Source organism: Barbus barbus (genome assembly GCF_936440315.1).
Source record: "Barbus barbus genome assembly, chromosome: 34".
In the NCBI taxonomy this organism is placed as follows: domain Eukaryota; kingdom Metazoa; phylum Chordata; class Actinopteri; order Cypriniformes; family Cyprinidae; genus Barbus; species Barbus barbus.
The window spans coordinates 15,295,096-15,320,487 of NC_136762.1; the positions used below are offsets into that span (position 1 = coordinate 15,295,096).

The 25,392-nt window shown below is 38.4% G+C and overlaps 1 protein-coding gene across 3 annotated transcripts in view; it reads right to left on the minus strand.

Annotated features, from left to right (window-relative positions):
- The window catches only part of LOC306854250 (serine/threonine-protein kinase ULK2-like), a 36,324-nt gene that overhangs the window by 8,650 nt on the left and 2,282 nt on the right, over window positions 1-25,392 (minus strand). For 2 of the 3 annotated variants that reach the window (XM_079392106.1, XM_079392108.1), the window contains exons 2-19: window positions 24,248-24,340; window positions 23,593-23,634; window positions 15,339-15,371; window positions 14,140-14,176; window positions 11,558-11,731; window positions 11,159-11,232; window positions 10,945-11,046; window positions 10,777-10,835; window positions 9,927-10,009; window positions 9,787-9,837; window positions 9,619-9,707; window positions 9,294-9,465; window positions 7,871-7,931; window positions 4,716-4,865; window positions 3,113-3,258; window positions 2,909-2,992; window positions 1,565-1,836; window positions 230-426 (exon numbers count right to left, since the gene is read on the minus strand). In XM_079392106.1, coding sequence (XP_079248232.1) covers window positions 230-426; window positions 1,565-1,836; window positions 2,909-2,992; window positions 3,113-3,258; window positions 4,716-4,865; window positions 7,871-7,931; window positions 9,294-9,465; window positions 9,619-9,707; window positions 9,787-9,837; window positions 9,927-10,009; window positions 10,777-10,835; window positions 10,945-11,046; window positions 11,159-11,232; window positions 11,558-11,731; window positions 14,140-14,176; window positions 15,339-15,371; window positions 23,593-23,634; window positions 24,248-24,340 — 1,919 coding nt within the window. The remainder of the gene's footprint in view (window positions 1-229; window positions 427-1,564; window positions 1,837-2,908; window positions 2,993-3,112; window positions 3,259-4,715; window positions 4,866-7,870; window positions 7,932-9,293; window positions 9,466-9,618; window positions 9,708-9,786; window positions 9,838-9,926; window positions 10,010-10,776; window positions 10,836-10,944; window positions 11,047-11,158; window positions 11,233-11,557; window positions 11,732-14,139; window positions 14,177-15,338; window positions 15,372-23,592; window positions 23,635-24,247; window positions 24,341-25,392) is intronic. The other variant, XM_079392107.1, reaches the window with a different exon arrangement.

Sequence of the window (25,392 nt, forward strand, 5' to 3'; positions counted from 1 at the left end):
AATACAAAGTTCAAAAATCAGCATTTATTTGAAACAGATTTATTTTCTAACAACATAAATGAATTTATTTCTGATCAATTTAGCATTCTTGCTGAATAAAAGTATTATATTTTTATAAAAACTTACCGACTACAAATTTTTGAAGAGTAGTATATGTATATTATTACATAATATATTTTAAAACTTTGTTGCTTATATCAGAAGTTGTCTGAACAAAGTTTTTGCCGACCTGCCAAAGGAAGTCTTACTGGCCTCTGGTGCACACTGGCGGCTGCTGGGATATGCTGAGCAGTGATGTACACAGAGGTCTCGCCCATCCATCAGCGTCTTAACTGGGATGGGGCTGTCGGCCATTCCCTGCTGAGAGGCCAGGGCCATGAGGTTGCACGAGGCTTGAGTTTTAGGGATTTTGAATGGAGCGGTTGCCTATATGAGAAGAAATTGCATTATTAATGCCAAAAGCACTTGAAAGAGGCCTGAAACGGGCCTTTTTACCTGACAGCTCCTTAAAAGAACACTCCACTTTTTTTGGAAATAGGCTCATTTTCCAACTCCCCAAGAGTTAAACAGTTGAGTTTTACCGTTTTTGAATCCATTCAACCGATCTCCGGGTCTGGCGGTAGCACTTTTAGCTTATCTTAGCATAAATCATTGAATCGGATTAGACCCTTAGCATCTCGCTCAAAAATGACGAAAGAGTATCGAAATCTTTCCTATTTAAAACTTGACTCTTCTGTAGTTACATCGTGTACTAAGACTGACGAAAAATGAAAAGTTGTGATTTTCTAGGCCGATATGGCTAGGAACTATACTCTCATTCCGGCGTAATAATCACACAGGGCGTCGGCGTCAACGCCTCTCGTTTACTTTGAATGGAGTGACATCAAGCGTTCGCAAACTGAATTGTGGGTCCGTCGCGTTGCTTCACTGGCGTCGTTCGCGGCAGAAGTTGAAAACTTTTCAAGCGCCAACGCAGGCGTCAGGCAATCAGATCGCATTATGCAAATACCCTAGCGCAAACGCTAGCCAATCCCGTTCATGCAACACCAGAAAAGTATGTGATTGGCTGTTGTCACTATGACGGCGCGTCAGCACCAAGCTTCAGACACGCCCTCCGTCAAGCGTTGACGCCGACGCCCCGTGTGAATGGAGCGTAGCTAGTTATGATATAGCTAGGAACTACTTTCAGGCGCTGTATAATATCATTGCGCCTGCTGCTGCCATGGTACGGCAGCAAAGTTCCTTGATTATTACGCCGGAATGAGACTATAGTTCCTAGCCATATCGGCCTAAAAAAATCGCAACTTTTCATTTTCCGTCAGTAACTACAGAAGAGTCCAGTTTTAAATAGGAAAGATATCGAAACTCTTTGGTCATTTTTGAGCGAGATGCTAATGGTCTAATCTGATTCAATGATCTATGCTAAACTAAGCTAAAAGTGCTACCGCCAGACCCGGAGATTGGCTGAATGGATTCAAAAACAGTAAAACTCAACTGTTTAACTTTTGGGGACTTGGAAAATTAGCCTATTTCCAAAAAAAGTGGAGTGTTCCTTTAAGCTTACCTTAGTGGGTGAGCCGATGATGGTGGGCAGCGGTGACTTTGTTAACCAGTCAGAGGTGCGAGGGGAGGAGCCAAGGTGTTTGGTGGGGGAGGTGCCTAGGTTGCCAGGGCGACCAAACTGAGGGGAGTGGCTGGTGGGGTAGGCTGTGGCGGTGGGGTGAACTGGGTCCGACAGCTGCTTGTGTAGCTTCTGCTTGTTCTGGTAAATGTCAGTCAGTGTGGGCACACTCTGAAGACGAGCGCCCAGTAATTGAGAGGATGGTACAGGGGAACCTAAAACATAAAAAGTGTCCATTTAGTTAAAAAAATAGTTATTCCAAAAATTCAAATTCTCTTCTCATTTCTAATCTCATAGTCAGACTAGTTCTTAAGATACTGTCTTAACATAGAGGCTCAGTTAATGCAACTGGCACCAGGTAACAAAAACTTGAAGGAGTAGTTCACACAAAAATGAAAATTTACTCACCCTCAGACAAAACAGATTTGGCACAATTTAGCATTACATCTCTTGCTCACCAGTGGATCCTCTGCAGACAAACGCAGCTTTTCACTTCACAAGATGTTCATTGATGCACTGAAGTCATGTGGATTATTGTGTTTTTATCAGCTGTTTGGATTCTCATCCTGACGGCACCCATTCACTATCCGTTGGTGAGCATGTGATATAATGCTAAATTTCTCCAAATCTGATCCAATAAAGAAACAAACTCATCTACATATTGGATGGCCTGAAGGTGAGTGAACTATAATGGTTGTTAAGGCATTGTAAAATGAATCCAAGTCTAGAGATATGATTGCTTTACATGATTTAAGGCTTTCATTACATCTAAATAATGAAACATACATCGGGTACATGACATTTGGTAAACACTGAAGCTATGTTTGATTTGCGTCTTGAACATTAATCAAAATGTTATGGGTTGAGAAAAAACTTTCCCTTTTACCTTAACATATTATTGGTATGGCACTCCACATTCTAAATAATCAACCACTAGGTGGCACTACAGTATGTAAATGAGACCATAAAACTTCATTGAACCGAAAGTCTAAAACAACAGGGTCAACGAGTTTGTCTCCTGTTTAGACATGATCATTGAGTCCATAGGTTTGAAGGTTTATAGATTTGAAGAGGTTTTGCATGAAAGCTCCCAGGAACATGCATTGTTCCTGATCACTTGTTGAGTTCTCAGCCATAACCAGCAGCTGTATCCATGGAGACCTAAATAACGCAGCCACTGAGTAAGCGACTGAGGCTACCGCTTGTGAGACTGTTAATGGTAGCACTTAGAAGGGGAAACAGTTGTGCTGTGGTTTTTTCATGTCAATTTCTCACATATAAACTCACCACCTGAGGAGCTGCGACTGCGTGCCTCATGGCTCTGGGGATGTCCACAGCAGCAGTGACCGAGCTGTTCAGGAATAGTGCCCACTGGCGAACAAATACAGAAACAGACAGATGCACATAAAATAGCCATGTCAGGACACGTCAGTATTTGAAAATACAGTTTCCCAATAAACTTAAAAAAAGAATGAGAGCAGGGACTCTTACCCAGTGGAGAGGGGGAGTAGGGCCGGGAACTGCCCGTAGAGAGACGTCGCCCCACCGTTTGGACCGTATCTGCAGAGTTAGGTGACCCAGACACCATTTTAGGGAAGCCCATGGGGCTAGTGTTGGAGCGCCGCACTGTGCCTGACCTGTGACCATAAAAACAACCAAACATCATTGATCATTCTAGTATTTGGACAACCTTTAATTTTCTCAGTACGAACATCACTTTTCTTAACCAGCAGTTCTGTATTCATCTGGTCTCCATGTAATTTTAGTGGATGTATGATGTCAGTTCTCCTCAAGTTCCCACTGGTGTCCCAACAGAGTCACCATGCAGGTATAGCTCCATTAACTGTCATTTGACAACCACAAAGTGCCCCAATACTTTTCATTTTCATTTTAAACAATATGTCTTTCTTTAAAATAAGTGCCATTTAGCATGACTCAGTACTATTAAAAATTTGGGGGTCGGTTTTATGTATGTATTTATTTATTTTAATTAATACTTTTATCCAGCAAAAATGCATTAAATTGATCGAAATGAAAGACTTATATTGTTACAGAAGATTCGTTTTTCAAAAATTCTATTCATCAAAGAATCCTGAAAAAAAATTATCAAGGTTTCCACAAAAATATTTATTGGCACACCATTGTTTCTTGAGCTTCAACAAATGAGAATATTAGAATAATTTCTAAAGGATCATGTGACACCAAATACTGGAGTAATGATGCTGAAAATTCTAAACAGTCATTCTAAATTGTAATAATATTTTACAATTTTACTGTATTTTTGAGTCAATAAATACAGCCTCGGTAAGATGTCTTTTTTAAAAACACCACCCCAAACATTTATATGGTGAGGAATTCATCTGTATTTTAAATGTCCAGAGACTTTTTACACAACTGTATATGAAATTCACAATTTGCAGAATATCCTCTGTCTGTAAAGTTCTTAGGGAAGGAGTTCCTGGCATTTTCTTTAGCTAAAAGTGAGATACTCAATACTCCTGCCTTCCCAAACAATCCATAAATAATCTTAATGACACAAAAATCCCCTGTCAAAGCTTGATAAGATCAGAAATGTGACATAGTTCAGTGAATGGCACCTGGAAGACAATCATGACTCATAAATCAGGTCTCAAGCAGTGCCCAGGGCTACTTCCCCAGCACGGTGACCGAGCTGAATAACAGGGTGAGATAATGTGAACAGCAAGGCTGCCGTGATGAGCTTAATCACATTTTGAGACACAGGGCAGGTCAGAGTGAAGTAGGCCAAGCAGCTGCTGAGGTCTGGCGTGACTAACAAGGGACTATACAACAGCCATAATCTCCAGAGTCTGCTAGTCACCTGCCTGAAGACCCTAAACCCACCTGTTCCCAAAGACAATCCACTGAATCACTAAGCAAATTCTCCCTGAAGTGAGATCATCATACAAAACTGATGCAATCATGTCATTGATTGCATCTTAATGACTTGAACATGCTACTAAAGGCAGGAATGCACTACACGACTTTGGGGGGAAATCGGGGCAAAAATCACGTAGTGTATTCCAGGCTTTACAGCAGTTAGCAGTGTTATTGTTCCCGTTGTTGGATGTCTTACCTGGGCGAGCCATAAAGTGTTGTGGTTGGGCTGCTGGACAGGTTCTGTTTGATACGCTGGTAGTTTCGTACCTGTGTGGGCACAGGTATCGGTGTGGTCTCGCTTCGTGGTGATACCATTGGGGTCTGTCCGGAGGATGGCTGCGGTGGCCTGAGAAACCCATAAAATAAGGTTGCAAGAATGCTTTTCCAAACCCATTTATGCTATAAAACCTTTCAAAAAGATTTTTTTTTCAACATGCGATCACTACATGTAAAGTGCGAGAAGCTTCTAACTTTGTCAAATGAGTTAAGCAAAGCTGTTTCTGCTCAGAGGGCATGGGCGAATCACATGGGGCGGAGCTACAGTGTAAACACAAAGCCCTGACCAATCAGTAAGGGGGAGGGAGGAGAAATAGGCGGTGCTTTCAGACAGTGGCACGTGCTGGGTCCACCTACCTTAGCCAGTCTCAAACAAAGGAAACAAAACAACTCATTCTTATTCTATCAGGAACACAATGTTTTTTTTTTTTATAGGTGTCATGACTGGGTCATGTTTGGGGGGTGTATGCACTCCGTGCAAAGGTCTTGTAGGATATCAGAGACTAAATCAGACAAATTTAAGATTCGATCAGAACATCGAAACACGAGGAGCCGAAATTCCAGAGGGGGCTCAAGGCTGTAACAGGACGTCATAAATCAGATTCCTAGCTTCAGCTCGTCTGAAGCAAGCGATCCAACCAACTCTGTCAGTGAGCAGCTTGCAACATTAAATCAAAAGGAACACTTATTGATAATTCCAACTCAGGAAGGAGACTGTCAAAAAGGGGCAAGTAATCAAGACTGATGGTCAAAGAGATAGCCATCACATGTGTTCCACAATAGAAATCACAAGCTTCCTTAGATTGACTTTTCCCCCACATAGAAGACATAGACCAGACTGAATAAAAAGTCCAGTTCGACTGCACCCGCTTCAAACTTCAACTAGCAACTGACTTTGGAACCATCTCCAGCCAACGCCCAACGATTGGCTTCCCAAGACATCACTACAAACGACCACTGAATTGTCAGCCAATCAGCAACCTCGGGAAAGGGAATCCCTTAACACAAAGACAACGCAAGCAACTTCCAGATTTTTGCTGAGCTGGTTCATTTAATACAAATTTTAGCCTCATTAAGAAACTCAATGCGAGGGTTAATTAAGTGATTGATGGTTGTTCAGGTCTATGCAGTAGCACATATTGCTGTAAACTTGGGATTTCACATTTTCATTCTCTTAAACTCATCCTTTCCTCACTTTCTCTCTTTCTGCAATGTGTGAATGTGTGAATGCGTGTGTTCATGTATTAGATTAGTTTATGTCTTAGGTTTATATAAATAAAGTCTTATTTATATTGAAAAGAAGTATCTTGTGTTTTGTGCTTACAAGTTAATGTCTTAAACTACTGATCTTGTTACTGTGCTATTTAATAATGTTTTCATTATATTTTGGATTTTAATATCCAATACAGAGCTCATGTTATACGGCTCATTCAGTGAATCGCTGCCGACTCAGTGATCAGCCATGAAACAGTGATTCCCTTTAAATGACATATTACCTTACAGTCTGATATGAAGGAAGGGGAGCTAAAAGTGAAAAAAAGAAAGTTTTGAGCTCCACACTCCTGGATTATGTAATGAGTGAGGGAGGAGTGTGAGCTACACGTGAACGGTTAAGCAGGCTGCATGGCTAATGCACACAAAGAGAGTTTCTTTGTTTGACCCAGAGTCAGTCCAACATGGCACAGCAAAACAAACAGGACATAACTGACGAGGCTAAAAGATTTTTCTGTATGATTTTCTTTTTTTGAAAGAAATTAATACTTTACTGTCACTTTTGATCTTAACTTTTGATCTCACTTTGAACTTAATATATCCTTGCTAAATTAAAGACATTATGTTGTTTTAAATGCACTGTATATTGTATTAATGTGCAAAAGATTTTTGTTTTAAATAAATGCTGTTTTTGAACTTTCTATTCATCAAATAGTCCTCAGTAAATGTGTCATGGTTTCCACAAAAATATTAAGCAGCAAAACATTTCAACAATGATGATAAGAAATGTTTCTTGAGTAGAAAATTGTTCACAATAATAATAAAAAAAAGTTTTAAAAGTTTTTTTTTTATTAAATGAATGCACCCTTTGAGCATTTTTAAATATTAAAAAATATTACTGACATGAAACTTCTGAACAGAGGTGTATACATATTTTATATTACATTATATAAAATACAATTTATCATCAGACTAACTTTTCCATCATTTAACACTCACTTGAAAAACGGTGATAATTTAATAACACTGTTTACTTTCATTTTTAGCAATCAGTCAAGTGTGTCCAACGGACCTTTTGGTCTTTAGTAGTGTATGTGTGAAGAAGAATAAATATAGAAGAGAGGAGACAGAGAAGGTGGAGTACGTCTTTGCTTGTACAAGAGAGGGAAACAGAAAAGCCACAGAGCAGAAGGAAGTGCACCGACTCACAAAAACACAACCGCTTCTGTTTCAGATGCACAGCATACGAATGTTTTAACTGTCAGCTCTGGCAAAAGTCATGTCAGATCCATTGCATAACTGCACCGTCTAGTCACAAAACACCCAATGGACATTTAATTCTGCACCTCTAAACAAAAATAGAGGTCGGTTCACAAGGGTGTGGAAACAGTTTTGGATCAGATGCAGATGGGAAGAAATGACAGAAATGTCTATTCTTAGGGCAGAAGCACAAACACAGCACGCGCGTTTGCTCCCACAGGACTCATTCACCAGCGTGTGATTCACCTCTCGCTGAGCCACACCATCTTTTAGCAGTTTGTGAGTGGAAGCTACCAAAAATATCTCCAATGACATCAACAAACCAACGGATCAGTGTGCTAATCCGTAATTCCCTATTTCCATGATCCAAACAGACAAAGGATAAAGGATAAAGATGATTTATATTAATGAGTTAATATTCCTGTCTGCATGTCGGACTCAACTGTGAACTGTGTATCTTTGGCCTAATAAATGTCAACCTGCTAAAATCCTTGTCTAACATTTGCACAGCTCAAAGAAAGTCGACATGCAGAGGTGAAAGTTTGAGCTTTTAAAGCATTGTAACGAATCTTGAGCGAAGCAAGTGAGCGATGTTATACTCACCCTCCACACAGAAGGAAATCACTGGAAGGCCTGCGGGTCACTGCACCCATTGAAGGGTCATCTGAAGATGAGAGAAAGACAGCCGTGAGAACTACATAAATACACAGTCTCACATACACCAACAAATCACAGCGTGTGAGAGCGTAATCAGCGCTGGAAGGCTTTCGTAGTGCTGACTCAGCTGACGCCTCTCTATACGCTAAAAAAACACACACAAGCAGCTCCAGCAGCTGCTCAAATATAGTGCTTAGTGTGTGTGTGTGTGTGTGTGTACACAAACAGTACACTATAAATATTCATTTTCTTGCTCTGTATTTTTCGTCTTGGTTTCCTGTAAAAATATCCAAACTTGCTTCTGCATTGAATATCTTACAAAACTAAGAGAATCTACATAAGTTACATGCATTTTTCAATATTTCTGTTTTTTGAAATATATTTTTTACAGTTGTAAAGAGGCTTAAAATTAAATTATTGTCTTAAATCATTAGCCAATATAGTAAAAGAAAAAAATAATTCAAGATTTATCTTCTGAAATCAAGTTTTCCAGTAAAAATACCTAAACATACTTACAATAACCATAACAAAACTTAGTTAAAACCATACAACATTGAGAGAACATATCTTGAGTTACATATTTTTCTGAATGTATGAAAGGCTTAAATTAACCCCTGCATTAAAGTTGGACTTGTAACCCGAAGGTCGTGGGTTCGAGTCACAGGTCCGGCAGGGATTGTAGGTGGGGGGAGTGAATAACCAACACACTCTCCACCCTCAATACTGAGGTGAGACCCTTGAGCAAGGCACCGAACCCCCAACTGCTCCCTGGGCGCCACAGCATTTGCTGCCCACTGCTCCGGGTGTGTGTTCACTACTGTGTGTGCACTTGGATGGGTTAAATGCAGAGCACAAATTCCGAGTATGGGTCACCATACTTGGCCAGACACCACTTCCTTTCCTTCCTTCCTTTAATACTGAGCCATTATAAAGACATTATACTTAATATTAAAATATGAATATTTGACAAAATTGCGTAAGATAGAAAAACTTGTTCTCAGAAAATACAAGTTAAACATAAATTGCATTTTTTTCTTGTTTTCAGCACAAACCTCAAACTTATCTAGATCTAGGATTAAAATTATTTTCAATAAACCTTACCCACATGGAGTAAAAATGGAGTATATTATTTTGCTTAAGAAAGAAAAATGTGTGAATCATAAACAAATCTTTCGTTACATTATCTTACATTAATGGTCAAATAGAGTAAAAAACTTAGATTATAAAATAAATGTATCTTGTTTTCAGAATGTTTTAATATTTTAACTGGGGAAAAAAATACTGATTATTAAATGATTTTAGTAGTGTAGACATCAGCTGTGGTCTGTCTAGGCGTGTGGCATGTGTTCGGTGACATTATGTGACTCACAGGACTGTTCTCCAGAGAGATGGGGCACCAGCACAAAGTCGTCAGTGTCGCAGGAGGAGTTCTTGCTGCTGGTGCTGCCACCTGACTCTTTGGACAGCTGCAGGTAGTTGGGAGGGCCAAGAGGTGGAGAGGACAACACATCCTCGGGGAGAGTCTGCATGTCTGGCAGGGACTGCAACACAAAGGTGAAGGTAAACACTGGATTACCTTTAGCTGCGTCAGTACATTACCCTTCTGAATGCCATAATCATCTCACACAACACCTCTGCTCACGTCTATGGCGGTGGATTCAGTGGATTCAGCATTGACAATGTAAGGGACTTACCGGCGGAGAGACGTAACGACAGGAAGGAGAGCTGCCACACGTGCTGTCTGTGACCAAGCCAGGGCACGTAGGCACTGGCACAGGGCATGCTGAGTAAAACAAAAGCTGTTTTAGTGTCCAGTCACACCTTACTCATCAAATATGCTCATCAAATGCTCTCTTACTTACATTTTTTAATAGCTGATGTCGGTTCCAAGAAAGGATGACTGAAAAAAGTGTCTGCAGATAGAAGATTATACAATAAGGGAATGGGAACAACAAGGTGCAAATCCTCCCACAATGCACTAAAACAACAGAAATCCACTGACCAAAATCCATACGGTCCTTCTGGTTCCTCTGGAGCAGCCCCAGCAGCAGATCTTCCAGTTGAGGAGACGTCTCTCTCGGGATGCTGTGAACAAAGCATTAGTTATTTAGTAAATAGCAACTAGTGACTGGCCATTTCGAGATTACTGGCTTAATAAAAATATTATAAAAATAGATTTTTAAGTATATAATATGTAACTTAAGTGTTCTTTTCATTTCAGCTATTTTGTGTATATACAGTACAAATAAAATGTTTTATTTAAATGCATGAGGCTGCATTTATTTGATCAAAATACAGTAAAAACAGTAATATTGTGAAATGTTATTACGATTTAAAATAACTGTTTTCTATGTTAATATATTTTAAAATGTAAATTATTCCTGAAGGCAAAGCATCATTTTTACTTGTTTCTCCAGGCTTTAGTGTCACGTGATCCTTCAGAAATCATTATTATATGCTCTTTTGCTGCTCAAGAAATATTTCTTAATACTATAAGTATTGAAATGCTTGTGCTGCTTAATATTTTTGTGTAAACTGTGATATATTTTTTCAGGAGTCTTCAATGAAAAGAACGCCATTTATTTGGAATAGAAATCTTTTGCAGTCTTTACTGACTTTTTAAATCCATTTAATCATCCTCTCTAAATACAAGTATTATTTTCTATTTTACAAACTTTTGAACAGTAGTGTATAAACGTATCAGCATTGTATTGGCCACTGCTATTATTTAGGTATCAGTATCTAAAACAACCCAACCATAATATGAGACAACTGTGGTTTTACTTTACAACATTTAGCATTATGACGCATAATACGACAAAAGAAAAACTAAAATTGGTCAGTGCTCTTACTTTGGCACCAAAGCCTTGTTCTTCTCATAGAACATCCTCAAGTCCTGTGGACTGTTAGCCTGGTCACATAAACACATGAAACACCATTTAAAAACATCATCAAAAATAACACTTACAGTTAGTATTCAAAATACATGACTAATTTAACTTCAACGTCATGAAGCTAACCTGGAAAGGCGGCTTTCCCACGAGGCACTGATAAATGACAGTCCCAATGCTCCACAGGTCAGCTTTGGCATCATAGTTCTGGGACATGATCACTTCTGGAGCCTGTGGAGGGTGGTGACAGCTTGTAAGAACATGATGCTGCCAATGTCTCACACATCTGCTATATTTCACAAATCTGAGACAGTGACACAGAATTCAGCTGGTAGCTACTGACCATGTACATTGGGGATCCACATAATGTGGCCGCCATCATGTTGCTCTGGAGATATCTTGCAAAACCAAAGTCAGCTGTAAAACAAAGAGAGCGCTGGTGTTATTAATAGCAACATGCTGCTGTCTGAGAGTCACGACTTCTAACTTCTGCACATACTGAGACATTGGAAACAAAGAACCGGCTGTGTGAGACATCAGAGGGCGGAAAGTGTATTACATAGACTGTTAGTTATGAAAGATTAGGTACATGCACAGTGGACTACAAACATCCTGAGATATTCATTTCCAGTTTTAAGTTCAATTTTGTATCCCAGATTTGTAATGTGGTTTTAGACATTTCAATTTTACAGTAGATGTACTGCACATAATATTAGCAATAAATCGCTGGGGAGAGTGTTACCAATCTTGATGCGTATGCCATTGATGCTGGACTTCTTGCGGCCCGTGTAAGACAGCAGGATGTTCTGAGGTTTGAGGTCTCTGTGAATGATCCCCTTGCTGTTGAGGACGCGCATGGCTGCTGCAATCTGCTGTAGAAAGACCCTCAGCGTGTCCTCTCGCAAAGTGCCCTTAGCTGGAAGAGCAAAGACGTTGTACTGCTGAGTAACATAGCTATAAAATCCATTAAGGCATTCTATAAAAACCTCATTTACCCAGATATCCTTGCAAGATGGCATGACTGCTTACATTACGATGCTTCTAAACAGAACATTTCCTGAAAATCAGTTGGCTTTATATGTCAAGAAACCTCAGATTCACTAGTTTTAAAGACCAAAACTTAGTTGTTTGGCAAGTTTTCTCTGAGGAATGCAGTGATTTCAGTAGGAGTCCACATGATTGGATATTTTGGGTGAGGGTGAAAGATTCCCCCATGCAGTTTTTGCATCGACACGTAAACTGGTCACAAATTTGCTGTGATGGCCAACAGAAAGCAGCTCGGTTTGAAAGTGACTTCTGTGCAAGCTGTGCTTCACATCACTAGGCTATTGTCTATAAGCAATGGCTCTTTCCTGCTGAAATGGCTAAAATTCTGCTAAAGTGACCACACCTTTAAAGGAATAATACAGACGATTCATTAGTCAATGAGTCATTTATAGTCAAAGCAATATTGTAGAACTAAGCATAACTCGAAATGTAGACTGACTATTGAAAAGTCCTGAGCTTGTAAGATTTTAATAATATCCATGATTTTTCACCACACCCAGATGGGCCAGTAGTGCCTGCCAAAATGTTCCAACAGAAAACGTATAAATTTAATATTTAATGTATTGAAATTAATAACATCATATTTACATGTATAACTGTAAAGTTCTTGTTTATATGTAGATTTTTTATCTTTATTCTGATATTTAAAAAAAAAAAAAAAACATTTTCCACACACAAATTTTAATTTTCATTAAATGTTAAAGGGATAGTTCACACAAAAATGAAAATTGTGTTATTAATGACTCTCCCTCATGTCATTCCGAACCTGTAAATCCTTCGAGAACACAAATTAAGAGATTTTTGATGAAATCCGAGAGCTTTTTGATTCTGCATAGACAACTACCACATTCAAGGCCCAAAAAGGTAGTAAAGACAAAATTATGGTTGAAACACTGATGTCACATGGACTATTTTAACGATGTCTTTCCTACCTCTCTGGGTCTTGAACATGGTAGTTGCTGTCTATGCAGGGTCAGAGAGCTCTCAGATTTCATTAAAAATATCTTAAATTGTGTTCCGAAGATGAACAAAGGTTTTACAGGTTTGGAACGACATGAGGGTGAGTAATTAATGACATAATTTTCATTTTTGGGTGAACTATCCCTATAAGTTTCCTTTACAAAGAAACTACACAATCAAACCTATAAATCATACAGTAATTATAACCACACAGGAAACTCCAATAATTTGAAAAATGGCATACACATCAAAACATTACTGATTAGTTTTCAACCCATTCTTACTTGATAGATATAAAGTTGACAAGCAGAATTCCAAATATTTAAGTTTGCAATGCACAAAAATTAAGGCAGCGCTTTCCAAATAGGTCAAGTTACAGTTGCATCAACTGGCACGAAACTCTCTTTCACTCCTTATTGTTGAGCACTTTTAGGGAGAGCAATAATATCAGAATTAGTTTTGGATGAACAATTCCTTTAAATAAGAATGTCCACTACACTGATCTAATCCATCCATCACATTCATGTTCTCTCAGCCCCTGATTGGAATAACTGTTCAAATCAGAAGCTGCTCAGGGGTTTTACATGTAGTGATGTCGCTCCATGTCCCCTGTTAGAGCAAAACTGCTGTAATCCACTGAGCTGTTAAGAGGATTCCCTTCACCCAATCTGCTCTGTAAACAAAGCAATTAAGATCACAATGAACCTCGTACGGATCCCAAAACACAGTGTTTGACGTAGCAGTGAGGTTGTATAACTAAGGAACGGTTGGTTGCATAATTATACAGGGGGAGAAGTGTGAGAGGCCGAGACCTGCTGTACTGTGTCACCCGTCATGGTTAAACAAAGATAACACTCCATCTGAACATAACAAGGGGTAACAGTCCAGCCAACATCATACGCAAATGGCACCTGAGTCATCTCAATTATGCCCTCTGCGTCACACATTCAGTGAAAAAATGGTTTATAGACCAATCAGATTTCTTTGGCAGAACAAAGACTGTTCGTAAACACCTAACAACAGACTTCACAGTTTATTCACAATGAGTATGTGGGCAAAGCTTTAAATATATATGATAATGAAGGCAGTAGTGGCTCTCTGAGTGTGTTGGAGGTAAGTGTGTTTTAAGATTGAACCCTGGAGGCAAGCACTTCAAATCTGGCTCACTATGAAAGACGTAAAATCTGTCTCATTTCCCCATTTAATGTGCAAAGAAGCCTATTTATAGGTGGACTTTTCTAAAATGTGTTTTAAAACCAATGCTTTTTTATTTGAGACTCCTGACCAAATGATGTGTTTACCTCACAAGCTGCTTACCTTGCAAATAGTCTGCCAGGTCTCCTCCATTGCAGTACTTGAAGAGGAAACAAACAGAGAAAATAAAACTCAACTTTAAAATCAATACGGGACAATAAAAAACCATGTCGAGGCTCGAGGACTGGATATTTCATGGGCTGCAAGAGAAGGATAGGGTGGTGTAGTGACACACATCAATGAATCTGATGAAGTGATGCAGCATTATGGGAATGTCAGTGTGTATTGGCGGCCAGTAAATTTCCACATCATTGATGGAGGGAGAGAAATAGCCCTGAGCATACACTACATTTAACATGACATAACATCTTTAAACCTCTGACTGAACATCAGGACCTTTGATCGAAGGCTTTAAAAAAATAAAACAATGTGATAAATTTAGCATCTGGCTTACAAGCAAGATTTATTCTATAGAAGTAATCAAAAATAATTTTATTTCAGTTAAAGTTTAAGTACCTTGTTGTGGTTTTAGTGTTAGTTAACTATAATAACCCTGATTTATACTTTTTAATATTTCATTAATTTACATAACTTTCCCAATTTTATTAACTATGAAATATTTTCCTTGACTCCCTTATTTTCGGACCAGAGGAGGGAAATCAATCATATGACTAGTCACTCCTTATTTACCACAACATTTTCAATTTCAATAAATTTGGGAGATGCTCGTATATAAAGCATACAGATCTGAACCCATGACCTTGCTAGCACCTTGCTTTACTGTTTAATCTAAAGGAAAACCAAGAACTTGGACACATGTGCGTGCACAAAGAGCAAATTGCATCAGTGTGTACTAAGTGTGAGTGGCTCTGGAGTTGAAGACTTTGAGTGTTTCAGAAGCAGACCTGTTTGGGCCAAACTCTAGTTTTCAAACACCTTCTCATGTCACACAGAAAGGTGCCAATAAACAATACTCAGAAAGCCAGCAGTTTCCATTATCATAAGGTACATACATCAAAAGTGTTGGACAGATATTACACACTAAAGATAGTTGATATTAAAGCTCTTGAAATTGTTTTTGAGAGCAGCTTTCCCTGAATGGATATTTTTAGTTTGGCCTCTTCGTGTGTTTGTTTCTACTTCAGAGACTGCAGTGTTGGGCAATACTAGAAAGAGCAACCGCTGTGGCCTCATGATAAAAACAAGAGCATGTGGAAATGAGAAACAAGAGATAGAAGGGCGAATACATGCTTTATACTCACCTCCATAACCAGGAACACAGAACTTGGTGTTTCCTGAAAGAAAAAAAGACAAGACACATAATTTTACTCAGAAACGGGCCGGCACATACAGCAAATATCCATCATCGGCACTGATTTGTTTGCACACAGGCCCATGTCCTCCAGCAAGCAGGTGGTTGTGGAAATCCAGGCACGTGCATAAGTGAAAACGACTCGTGTTTCAAATCCTGGCATGCAAACCTCATGTTGTTGAAACCGTTTAGACACACTAGCCTCATAACAGCAATTAGGGCTGCTGTGTCAATACTTAAGGAATTAGACTCTGAATGCTGGCCAAATAAAAAACACGAGGTCCCTGGTTTTTCAAGGAAGTGAGCTGTTACAGTAAACAAGACAAGCCACCAATCTACAGAGCTTTCACCACCATCTCATCTCAAAGTTTTATGATTCATGGTAACTTCTAGTGAATTTATTTTGGCAGCCCATTAATGCAGTTGTGATGGACTGGTCCATTAACAAAGAAAGCGCAGCCATTTTATGTGCTGCGTGCTGCTCATAAGTGGTTGCCTGTAGAGAGTGTGTGTGGGAAGAGCTTGTCATAGCAGACAACACTCCATTTTCCCACATTACCTCTTGTTCCTTCTCAGTGTATCTCATTACCTCACCCATTCAAGATGACTGAATATTCAAAATCTCTGCTACTCCTTATGAAGTTTAAAAAAATACAGGATCCTTAAAGTCAAAATGAAATCATAATTGACTTCAAGTACTTTAGTGATGCACATTTCTTGTGAACAATTCATTGGCGCGTGCACTGAAAAAAAAGTTGAGCCAACTTAAAATTTTAAGGCAACCAGCTTCAGCAGATTTCTGAGTTCTCTCAACTTTGTTTTACAGTGTAGGGATGTGAAATATATTAGTACCATATTGGTCGATATTGCACATTTTTAAGTGTTTTTTTGCTAATTCCCCTTGTTTTTACATTTAGGTTACCTTTGCCGTCATGTTTGCCATTAAAGTTATTCCTTAATAACTAGCAATACACAGAAATTTTGCAAGCCGAAAATTTTCAGCCAAAACAGAAAAATGAAAAAAAAAAAAATATTTTGGCCAAAATAGTTTTGAAGAGCCAAAATTATTGACATTTAATCAGCACTTCTGCAATGACAAATTAGTGTCTGTTTTCTACACACAACATAGATAAGATACAACTATGACCAAAAATCTGTTAAAAGAACAATATGGAAAATTTATTTGGATGAAATATCGAGAGGCAGCTCGTTTTACTTTGCTTTTACTGGTTTAAAAAAAAAACACACTGAACAACATACCGAGTTCAGTTACGCAAATTTAATTATGGAAACGTTTTGGTCAAATGAAAACTTTTTTTTTGGTTTCAGTGTTTGGTAAAAATTCATGCTGGTGGATGCCTATTAATAATAACACTAATAATTTAATAACACAGATAAACGTAATTTTGTACCTGTAGCATTTAAAATGATTGATTTTAGTTTTTAGAGTTTAATTTTGATTTAGACAATACATTTGATATATTTTGACTTTTAATATCTGCTATGAAAAAAATCATTATTGGCTTATCAGTATCAACCACAATTTTAATATTGGTGCATTCCTAATCCATGTTATTCAAGAAAAAAAAGTGTTTGTCTTCGTAAAATTGAATCAAAATTTACAAGCAGCTCATGGGCTTATGACTTCGTAATCTAATCCCAGGAAAGCCCACCTCCCCAGTTCTGCTCTAGATCCGTTTATAGGATCTGGGATCAGTGCAGTCCAGGGGCTACAAGGGGCACTGCCACTGGTTGTCAGTCTGATTGCATAATGGGCTGATTTGAGCTGGCAGTGGAGGGGGATGGGAAGGAGAAAGGAAATGGAGCATCTCCGGATAGACTGGAGGGTTTGATCAACTTGAGGACATCATTAACACTGCTATCACATCAGTCATTTCTTAAACTTCATCTGTGGCTTCATCTGAAGTCAAATGGCCCTGAGCATGATATGCACAAACAAACAAACAGGACATTTCATGAGAGGTGCAAAAGGACCAAGTGTGGGCAGGAAAAGAAAAACAAACAGTTATGGGTCCAGAACACACAAGTGCCGCCCTGATCTCCTCCTGACAATTTTTTCCTTACTTTTGGCAAGAGATGAGATTCCACTTGGGCTCTTGCATAACAATATGCATCATGATTTAAGAGCAGTGGTAATGTTATTTATATTTATCATGTAAACAAGGATAAAAAAAAAATAAAAATAGGTCAGTTACCAAACACTGGACTCTGGACAATACCCGAACGGCCATTATATTGAAACTTTCAGTGCCTCACAACAATGCGCTTCTCCTTCTGCTACTTATGTGGGACATGTAAGATTAGTTACTGTGTGTTTAGAGCTAGTTAGCATATTAGGCAGCTGGGAAGCATAACTGGATATATAAATGGAGAGAATAATCAGCCATGGAGAGGTAATAAGCCAATTTCAGCCATTTTGAAAAACTACAGTTGACAGCAGACTTTCAACAACCATAATAATCAGGTGAAACAGGAAAAAATTATTGGGGATGGGTTAGTTTTGAATAGCCCAAACTGTTTACTGAAAGAGGGACATTTAATCAGTGTTTTTCCGACAGCACATTTTGACTGTGTCAAGGTCTATTTTGTAAGCTAAATCAGGTAAACATGACACACTTTACCCCGACCAAAAATGATGCTAGAGTAGCAATTTGTAAATTATGTTCAGCTGAAATATCAAAAGGCATCTCGTTGCCTAAGAACTTATCACTGGTTTAATTTATCACCTGAGAACATGATACTATAAAGAGCATGAGTTCAAATACCCAATTTATTAACCAAAACCTCATTTTCTGTTTTTACCTAAATTGAAACTTTAACTATTCAATTAGATGTTTTGCAAAAAATGAATTTTGGTGCATCACTAAACCAGACATTAAAAGTTTCTATCTTACAGAAGCCTAATTTTGGTATCGGGTCAACCCTACAATAAAGCACCGTTGACGAAAAACAAACTCAAACTATGAGATTCCACAGCTGCGTTCCAATCATATCACCACAGCTAACACAAGCTTCAAAACATTGTAAAATACAGGCATGATATGAAGTCAAAAAGCAGCGCGGTCCAGCCAGGCAGTGAGAGTATTGCATTCATAACTAGACGTGCTGGGTTACATAAGGTGGAACCCAGCCAAAGCCTGGCTTTAAATTCTAGGAATGTTTGAGAAACACCACATGTGCGACCAACTGCGAGAGATGGATGTGTTCTTCTTAGAAACTGGTTTCTAGTAATCTACATGATGAGGGAACACAACATTCTAGAGCTGTAATGTATACTTGAGGTGTCGTGAGCCTATAGACACAGACTGTCGTTTTAGATGAGAATGTTTCTAAAGAAATGTCCCTGGAGCTGTGAATGACACACTAGAGGATGTTTATCAGCAGGAACAGGTAGTGAAGAACAACAGCACATCATTTTGCCAGTGGCAAGGCCATGAACCTCACAGTATTAAGATAAAGAAAGAGATAAAGACAGAAATCAACATATTTTCTTGGGTCTACAGCCCAAGGGCTGGTAAATAAACAGACAACCTACACTTGGTGACATGTTTGTGGAGAGAAATGAGGGCGGACATTTAGAGAGCACTATTACACTATCAGGTGAAAAAATGTATTAATCGCTAAATTGCAAAGAGTATTATCCTACATTGTGAACACAACTTATTAGTTGAACAGTTGTTAATTCCTGCAGGCAGCTCTCGAGGAAAACATTAAGAGGTTCCAGATGTTTGCAGGCTGTATTTCTTTTTTCCTTGCAAACAACATTCACTGCTCATTGTCTTCATTTGAATTCATTCCTCTCCTCCTTCTCAGAAACCTGAAGACAACAAGTCAATCCATCCTCCACTGGGACACGCTGTTCTCTAACAGGAAGTTCAAGTTTTGTTTTGAAACATTATTGTCTCATGTATATGTGACTCATAAACAAGTCTGACTCCTCCTACCCTGCCTCAAAACCCCTCCCACTCCTCATTCCCACTTTATGTTTCCAAGTAGTCAGAATTCTTCCATCCCTTTGATCTCCTTACAAATTTCTCTTTCCTTACAAATTTACATGTTTTTTGCACATTTGAACAGCACTTCTCTGTTTCTTCAAGGGATAGTTTGAAGAATGTTTCAACTGATTTTATTCAGAAAATGAAAATCAGTGGTGTCCAAAGCAACAAACACCCTACTGACTTTCACACCATTGACATACATGCATCAATCTCAATCAAGCAATCAAGCAATCGTATTTTGTGTTCCACATAAAATGTAAAATTATATAAGCTTAGAATAAAAATAAATTTTGATAAATTATCATTTGTATTACATAAATTGCCATTTAATATACGTTATGCTTCTAGGCTGCAGAATTTTCTATATATCAATTTAACTAAATATATATAAATATAACTATAAAATAATAACAATAATAATTGAAAGTGAAAATGAACTGACGTGTGGCCAAGTATGGTGACCCATACTTGGAATTTGTGCTCTGCATTTAACCCATCCAAGTGCACACACACAGCAGTGAACACACACACGGAGCAGTGAACACACACCCGGAGCAGTGAACACACACACGGAGCAGTGAACACACACACGGAGCAGTTGGCAGCCAATGCTGCGGCGCAGTTGGGGGTTCGGTGCCTTGCTCAAGGGTCTCACCTCAGTCGTGGTATTGAAGGTGGAAAGAGCGTTGGTTATTCACTCCCCCCACCTACAATTCCTTGCCGGGCATGAGACTCGAACCCGCGACCTTCGGGTTACAAGTCTGACTCTCGAAGCATTAGGCCACGACTGCCCCTAACTGTTCATGTTATTATATTTTTAATATTATTATAAAGTCATCTTTCTATATAAGCAAAACAAATTTAGCCTAACTGCGTAGCCCTACAAACAAAGCACATCAAACCTGGAGCGTTTCTATTAAATAAATAAGTTAAAATAAATTTTAAAAACTAAGGTAAAAAAATTGAATATTTTCAAAATATTTATTTATATTTTTACAGCATAATAATAACAAAGTAATCATTTATACCAATAATTTATTAATTATTTTCAAACGTTGAACCATCAAGCTTTTATTATGGCGGGCTGCTAAAATAAAGGCAGCCTTTAAAGTTTATCTTTTGTTGACAACAGCCGGTTTAAAAGAGAACTGAAAAACACCGGATCATTGGAATCCGGCACTGAAAAAAAGGGATCATCAGCTCTTTGCGTGTAAAAAAAACACGCAGCACAAATATTTTTTAAATTAAATTGTAGCTTTTGTGATTTTATGATCACACTAAGACATATTGTAATTTTGGTTTTATTTTGACTAATCGTGCAATTCTAAGGGTGAGTTGTTTGGTGAACTATCCCTTTAAAGGCAAAGCACAAGTACACCCGTGTCAGGCAGAAGAAGAATCACCACCCTGTTATTACAGCAGGTCTCCAGCCTCTCTCTGTCAGAACAGGGACATCACTGAATAGCGTTTGACTGGAGCTGCTCAGCTCTCACTGCAAGCCTGTAATTAAAACGGCTGCTAAGATATCTTCAGTTCCATCGGTACAGATCCCCATTGAGGAAAAGCTCAATAACGCTTCAACATCTCAATGTGTACGCACACTAAACAAGCACGCACATGTGAACTGGCACTGACGTTGGCATTAATCACAAGCAGCCTCCATTCACACTTCTTCATCGTGTGGGATGAGATCGTTATCGGAGCTGCAGGTCTGGCCCGGAGCGCTACCACACTGCATATGCTCCATGTGGCGTTGTGGAATCTGAGGGCCACCTCTTTCAGCACAGCTTAAATGTGAAAGGGCAAGCGCTCCCTGTTGCTATGCTTTAACTAGACACCTCTAGCTGGGTACAAAAAAAGTAAATCCTCCTAACATCTTTAATGACAGTGGATTGTAAACAGTCCACAGTAGAGTAATTGGGCTTGGAAGGGAGCACTTTCGATATTCTCCAGGGCTCCGTGCTGCCATCAGGAGAAGTGTGCTGGAGAAAGGTCACCTTTTTTCTGTAGTATATGCCTCTTGGTGTCCGTTTATTTCATTTGAGGAGCAATTAAGCAGGTATCCACTTGCTTTGTATTTACAGTGTCTTAAGATAGTGAGAGTGACAGTTCTGCAAAGTGATAGTGAGTTCATTAAACCAAGAAGGAAGATACAGAGATCCAAACTTATTTTGTGAGCACTAAACAGTCTAGACCACTACAAAGAATGCTTCTGCCGCTGGGGAAAGTACTTTAGTGTAATTAGAAAAGTATTTAGTATAATTGTAGCTATTATACAAAAATGTTATAAAAACATAATTATATCAAATATAAATATACATATATTACATAAATGTATTAAATATATCCATGTATCTATGTGTATTTATGTATACATAATATACATATATACAGTATACACACATTTATTATGTAAACATACTTTAATTTAGGATGTAATTCATCACGATTAATTGATCTGACAGCCCTTTGTATGCATATACTGTATGTCTGTATATATATGAATTTATTTTATATATGATATATACGTATGTCATGTAGTATTTTTTAATTTTTTTTAATTCTTGATTTCTATTTTTTAATGCTGGTTTTATTTAATAATATATTTAGATGAAACAGTATATCTTGAAATTCAAATTCTGTCACAGAACACCCACTATAGGGCACCTTATGGCAACGTTTGCTTGCATTGCCTTATGGATTTCATAACAATAAGTGTTCACATAGAGTACAGAGAGTATGTTCATGACTGCATATCATTTCTGATGCAAATACTATTCAAATACCCTCCCTGCACAAACCCATGTGAGTATTCAACATGATTCAGATATCTGTGTCTTTTCCTGGCAGAAGAACAGCTGAAATGGTGGAATGACTTGAATCTTCCAGGGTAAATTAAGATGAACTTCCACCTTGGTCAGACTGACCGCGTGATTTAGAAGGCAGGAGTTAGCAGGAACAGGTCTCAGCAGGTCTCACAAATTTATTTAGGGTTGCCTGACTACATAAGCGACGCAGCATGTGAGTCTCCAAAAACAGCTGATGAACAGCTACAGTACGTCACCACTGACGCCTACTTCTCCATTTCAGCACAGGGAGGAAAAACACACCTCGGGAAAAACACACCCCAAAAGGGACAGAGTTTCACAGCCGAGACAAAATGCTAGAATTTCTCACACCAACTAAAAGATAAACAGTGTATCTTCAAGAACGATCAGCAAGATGAACGTAAACGGCTTGTAGTGCACTCAGACCTCTCTGCCCTTGCAGGAGAGATAGATTACACATGAGATCACTCTTCTCCTCAAGTGTCTTCCTGGAGTAGACCAAAAATCTTATTTTGTGCGTACAGCACAAAACCTGCAGAAAAGCATGCTTAAATGAAGAATGAGGGGTCCTGCAGGTCTGTGTCGGGTGGGAGTGTTATATAAGCATGCTGCGTGGGAAGAGCAGGATATTTAACGACTCTCTTCACTATACTGGGAAGCATTACATGTCAAAGGTGTATAGGTGACTGAATCATAACAGCCATAATTAAACCCACAGCTTTATCCTGCTGTAGACATCAACGTTCTTTCAGAATAGTGCCTGCTCTGTCAGCCGAGGGTTTGGACCAATGAAATGGCAGCCCACACCATTACAGAGAAGGCAAACCCTCCCCCTATATGAGCCTGCTGGTGGGATGCAGAAGGAGGAACGCTGGGTATTGATAGATGAATTAGCTTGCTAACAAAACGGGCTGACTTCTGACATTTTCTGCATAGTATGCAGCATTCAGCCCCAAGGATGCTGAGAAATAATCTTATTTTCTTCTGGCCGGTGACATTATTCTTTAAAGTGCATTGTGAGAGATTTACAAAGGGTTGCACACAATGAATTTTTGCATTAGGATTTATATAATTGCAATTAATGTCCGCTCTAATGACTTTATTAGCATTAGAGAATAATGTGTGTGATGTGCGCAAAGTGGTCTCATGCAATGTACAGCAGGGCTTAGTCTAGGACAGGTCATGTGACTTCTCATGTGAATGGTGGTGTTATATAAGAACTGGGCCAGTCCCGCAGGCCCTCACAGACATTAGTGGATAGTAGCATAGCACTAACAGCTCTAGGCATATCTGCTCAGAGTTAGTGAGGATAAAGCATTCAGAGATTATAGCAATAAATGAATAAAAGTGCCATTACCTGGACATCATACAGTGCCACAATGTTCTCATGTTGGAGTTCCTGTCAACAAAAAATAAACGCTGTCTATAAATACATTGTAACAAATAAATACATTATGCATTGTAACAAATAACATAATAACTAAATTAATATATGAATAAAACACATATACATACTATTTTAAATATTGTAAATATAATTTAAAAACAAATTAGTGTAAAAGTTTGAGTTTAGTAAGACTTTTTAATGTTTTTGAAAGAGGTCTCTAATGCTCACCAAGGTCACATTTATTTGATAAAAAAAAATAGTAAATACGGTAAAATAGCAATATTGTGAAACATCATTAACATTAAAAGTAACTTAAAATGTAATTTATTTCTGTGATGGCAAAGCAAAATTTTTAGCATCATTGCTCCAGTCTTCAGTGTCACATGATCCTTCAGAAAGTATTCTATTATGCTAATTCTGTGCTCAAGAAATAATTCTTAATATTATCATTGCTGAAAACAGATGTGCTGCTTAATATTTTGTAGAAACAGTGATACAATTTCTTCAAGATAAATAAAACGTTTAAAAACAACAACAACATAAATTTGAAATAGAAATATTTTGTATCATTAAATAATAAATGTATTACTAATACAAAAAAAGAAAACCAACAATGACAGCTCACCTTTAAAATTTTGATTTCTTTGCCAAGCAGAATCTGAGATTTGGAGAGATTCTTTTTGTTAATAGTCTTGATGGCGACCTCCCAATCAGTCTTCTGCAAATATTATACAAAGAGAGCAATTATCATTAGGAGATTAGGGATTAGCAGAGGGGGGTTACACGGCCTAATTACATTACTATGAATCCTACAAAGCTTTTACTTCTTACATTTTGAGCATTAGAGTTGAAATATTGACTGTTTAACCCTGTGTGTGGGAGTCTTTGGTTGAATACTCACTAACATTTGCTCAAAAGCCAATTATTTTTTATTATGCTGCATCCATTCTGCATCTATTTCTCAGCTTGTGACCTGGTACCACATAAAGCGGAGGGTATAACTGGGATTTTAGCCTTTGGGAGAGGCATTTGTGTTAGGTGGGATTCCAAAGGGCCACACACCAGTTTAAAGAAACTGTGTCCCCAATGCAGAGTAGAAATCTATGAATAGAACGATGCTTTTCATGTAAATGTAGGTTAATAGGAGATGTTCCTGTGGCACACTGTGTTGTAGCCAAGTTCTGGCAGCACGCAAGAGCGGCTGCCTTCATCTCGCCTCGCTGAAAACCAACTCAGCCAAGCGTGGTGAATGCAACCCAGAGGAAACACTGCTAGCTTCTATACTGACCCCGTTCAGCAGATGTGATATTAAAAGCAGAGACTTTGAATATTCATCTAATCAAGGAATGAGAGACTGAATGTACATCATAAATGTCCTATATGCAGCTAATTTATGTCCTGTATCATTCTGCATGTCTTCCCAGCAAGAATCCCACCAATCAGCGCTCATAAGCATGTGTGATTATGAATATCATCATAATATGTTTGTAGGATGAAAATAACTGCCCCTCTGGTAGTATTGAGTCAGCTGCTTTGTATGAGGTAGGTGATCATAAATATGTATAAGATTACTCCTGCTATATATAGTCACAGGCTGATATTGTACTACATATTGTGCATACACTAAGCATATCCTCACACAAACATACAGTATATGTAACATGCAGAGATAACCAACTGTAATGATCTACAGATGCACAATAAATCATTGACCATAGAGGTATGGGCCAATATTTGCATTGGGTCTGATTAGACTAGGTTTCAACAGAA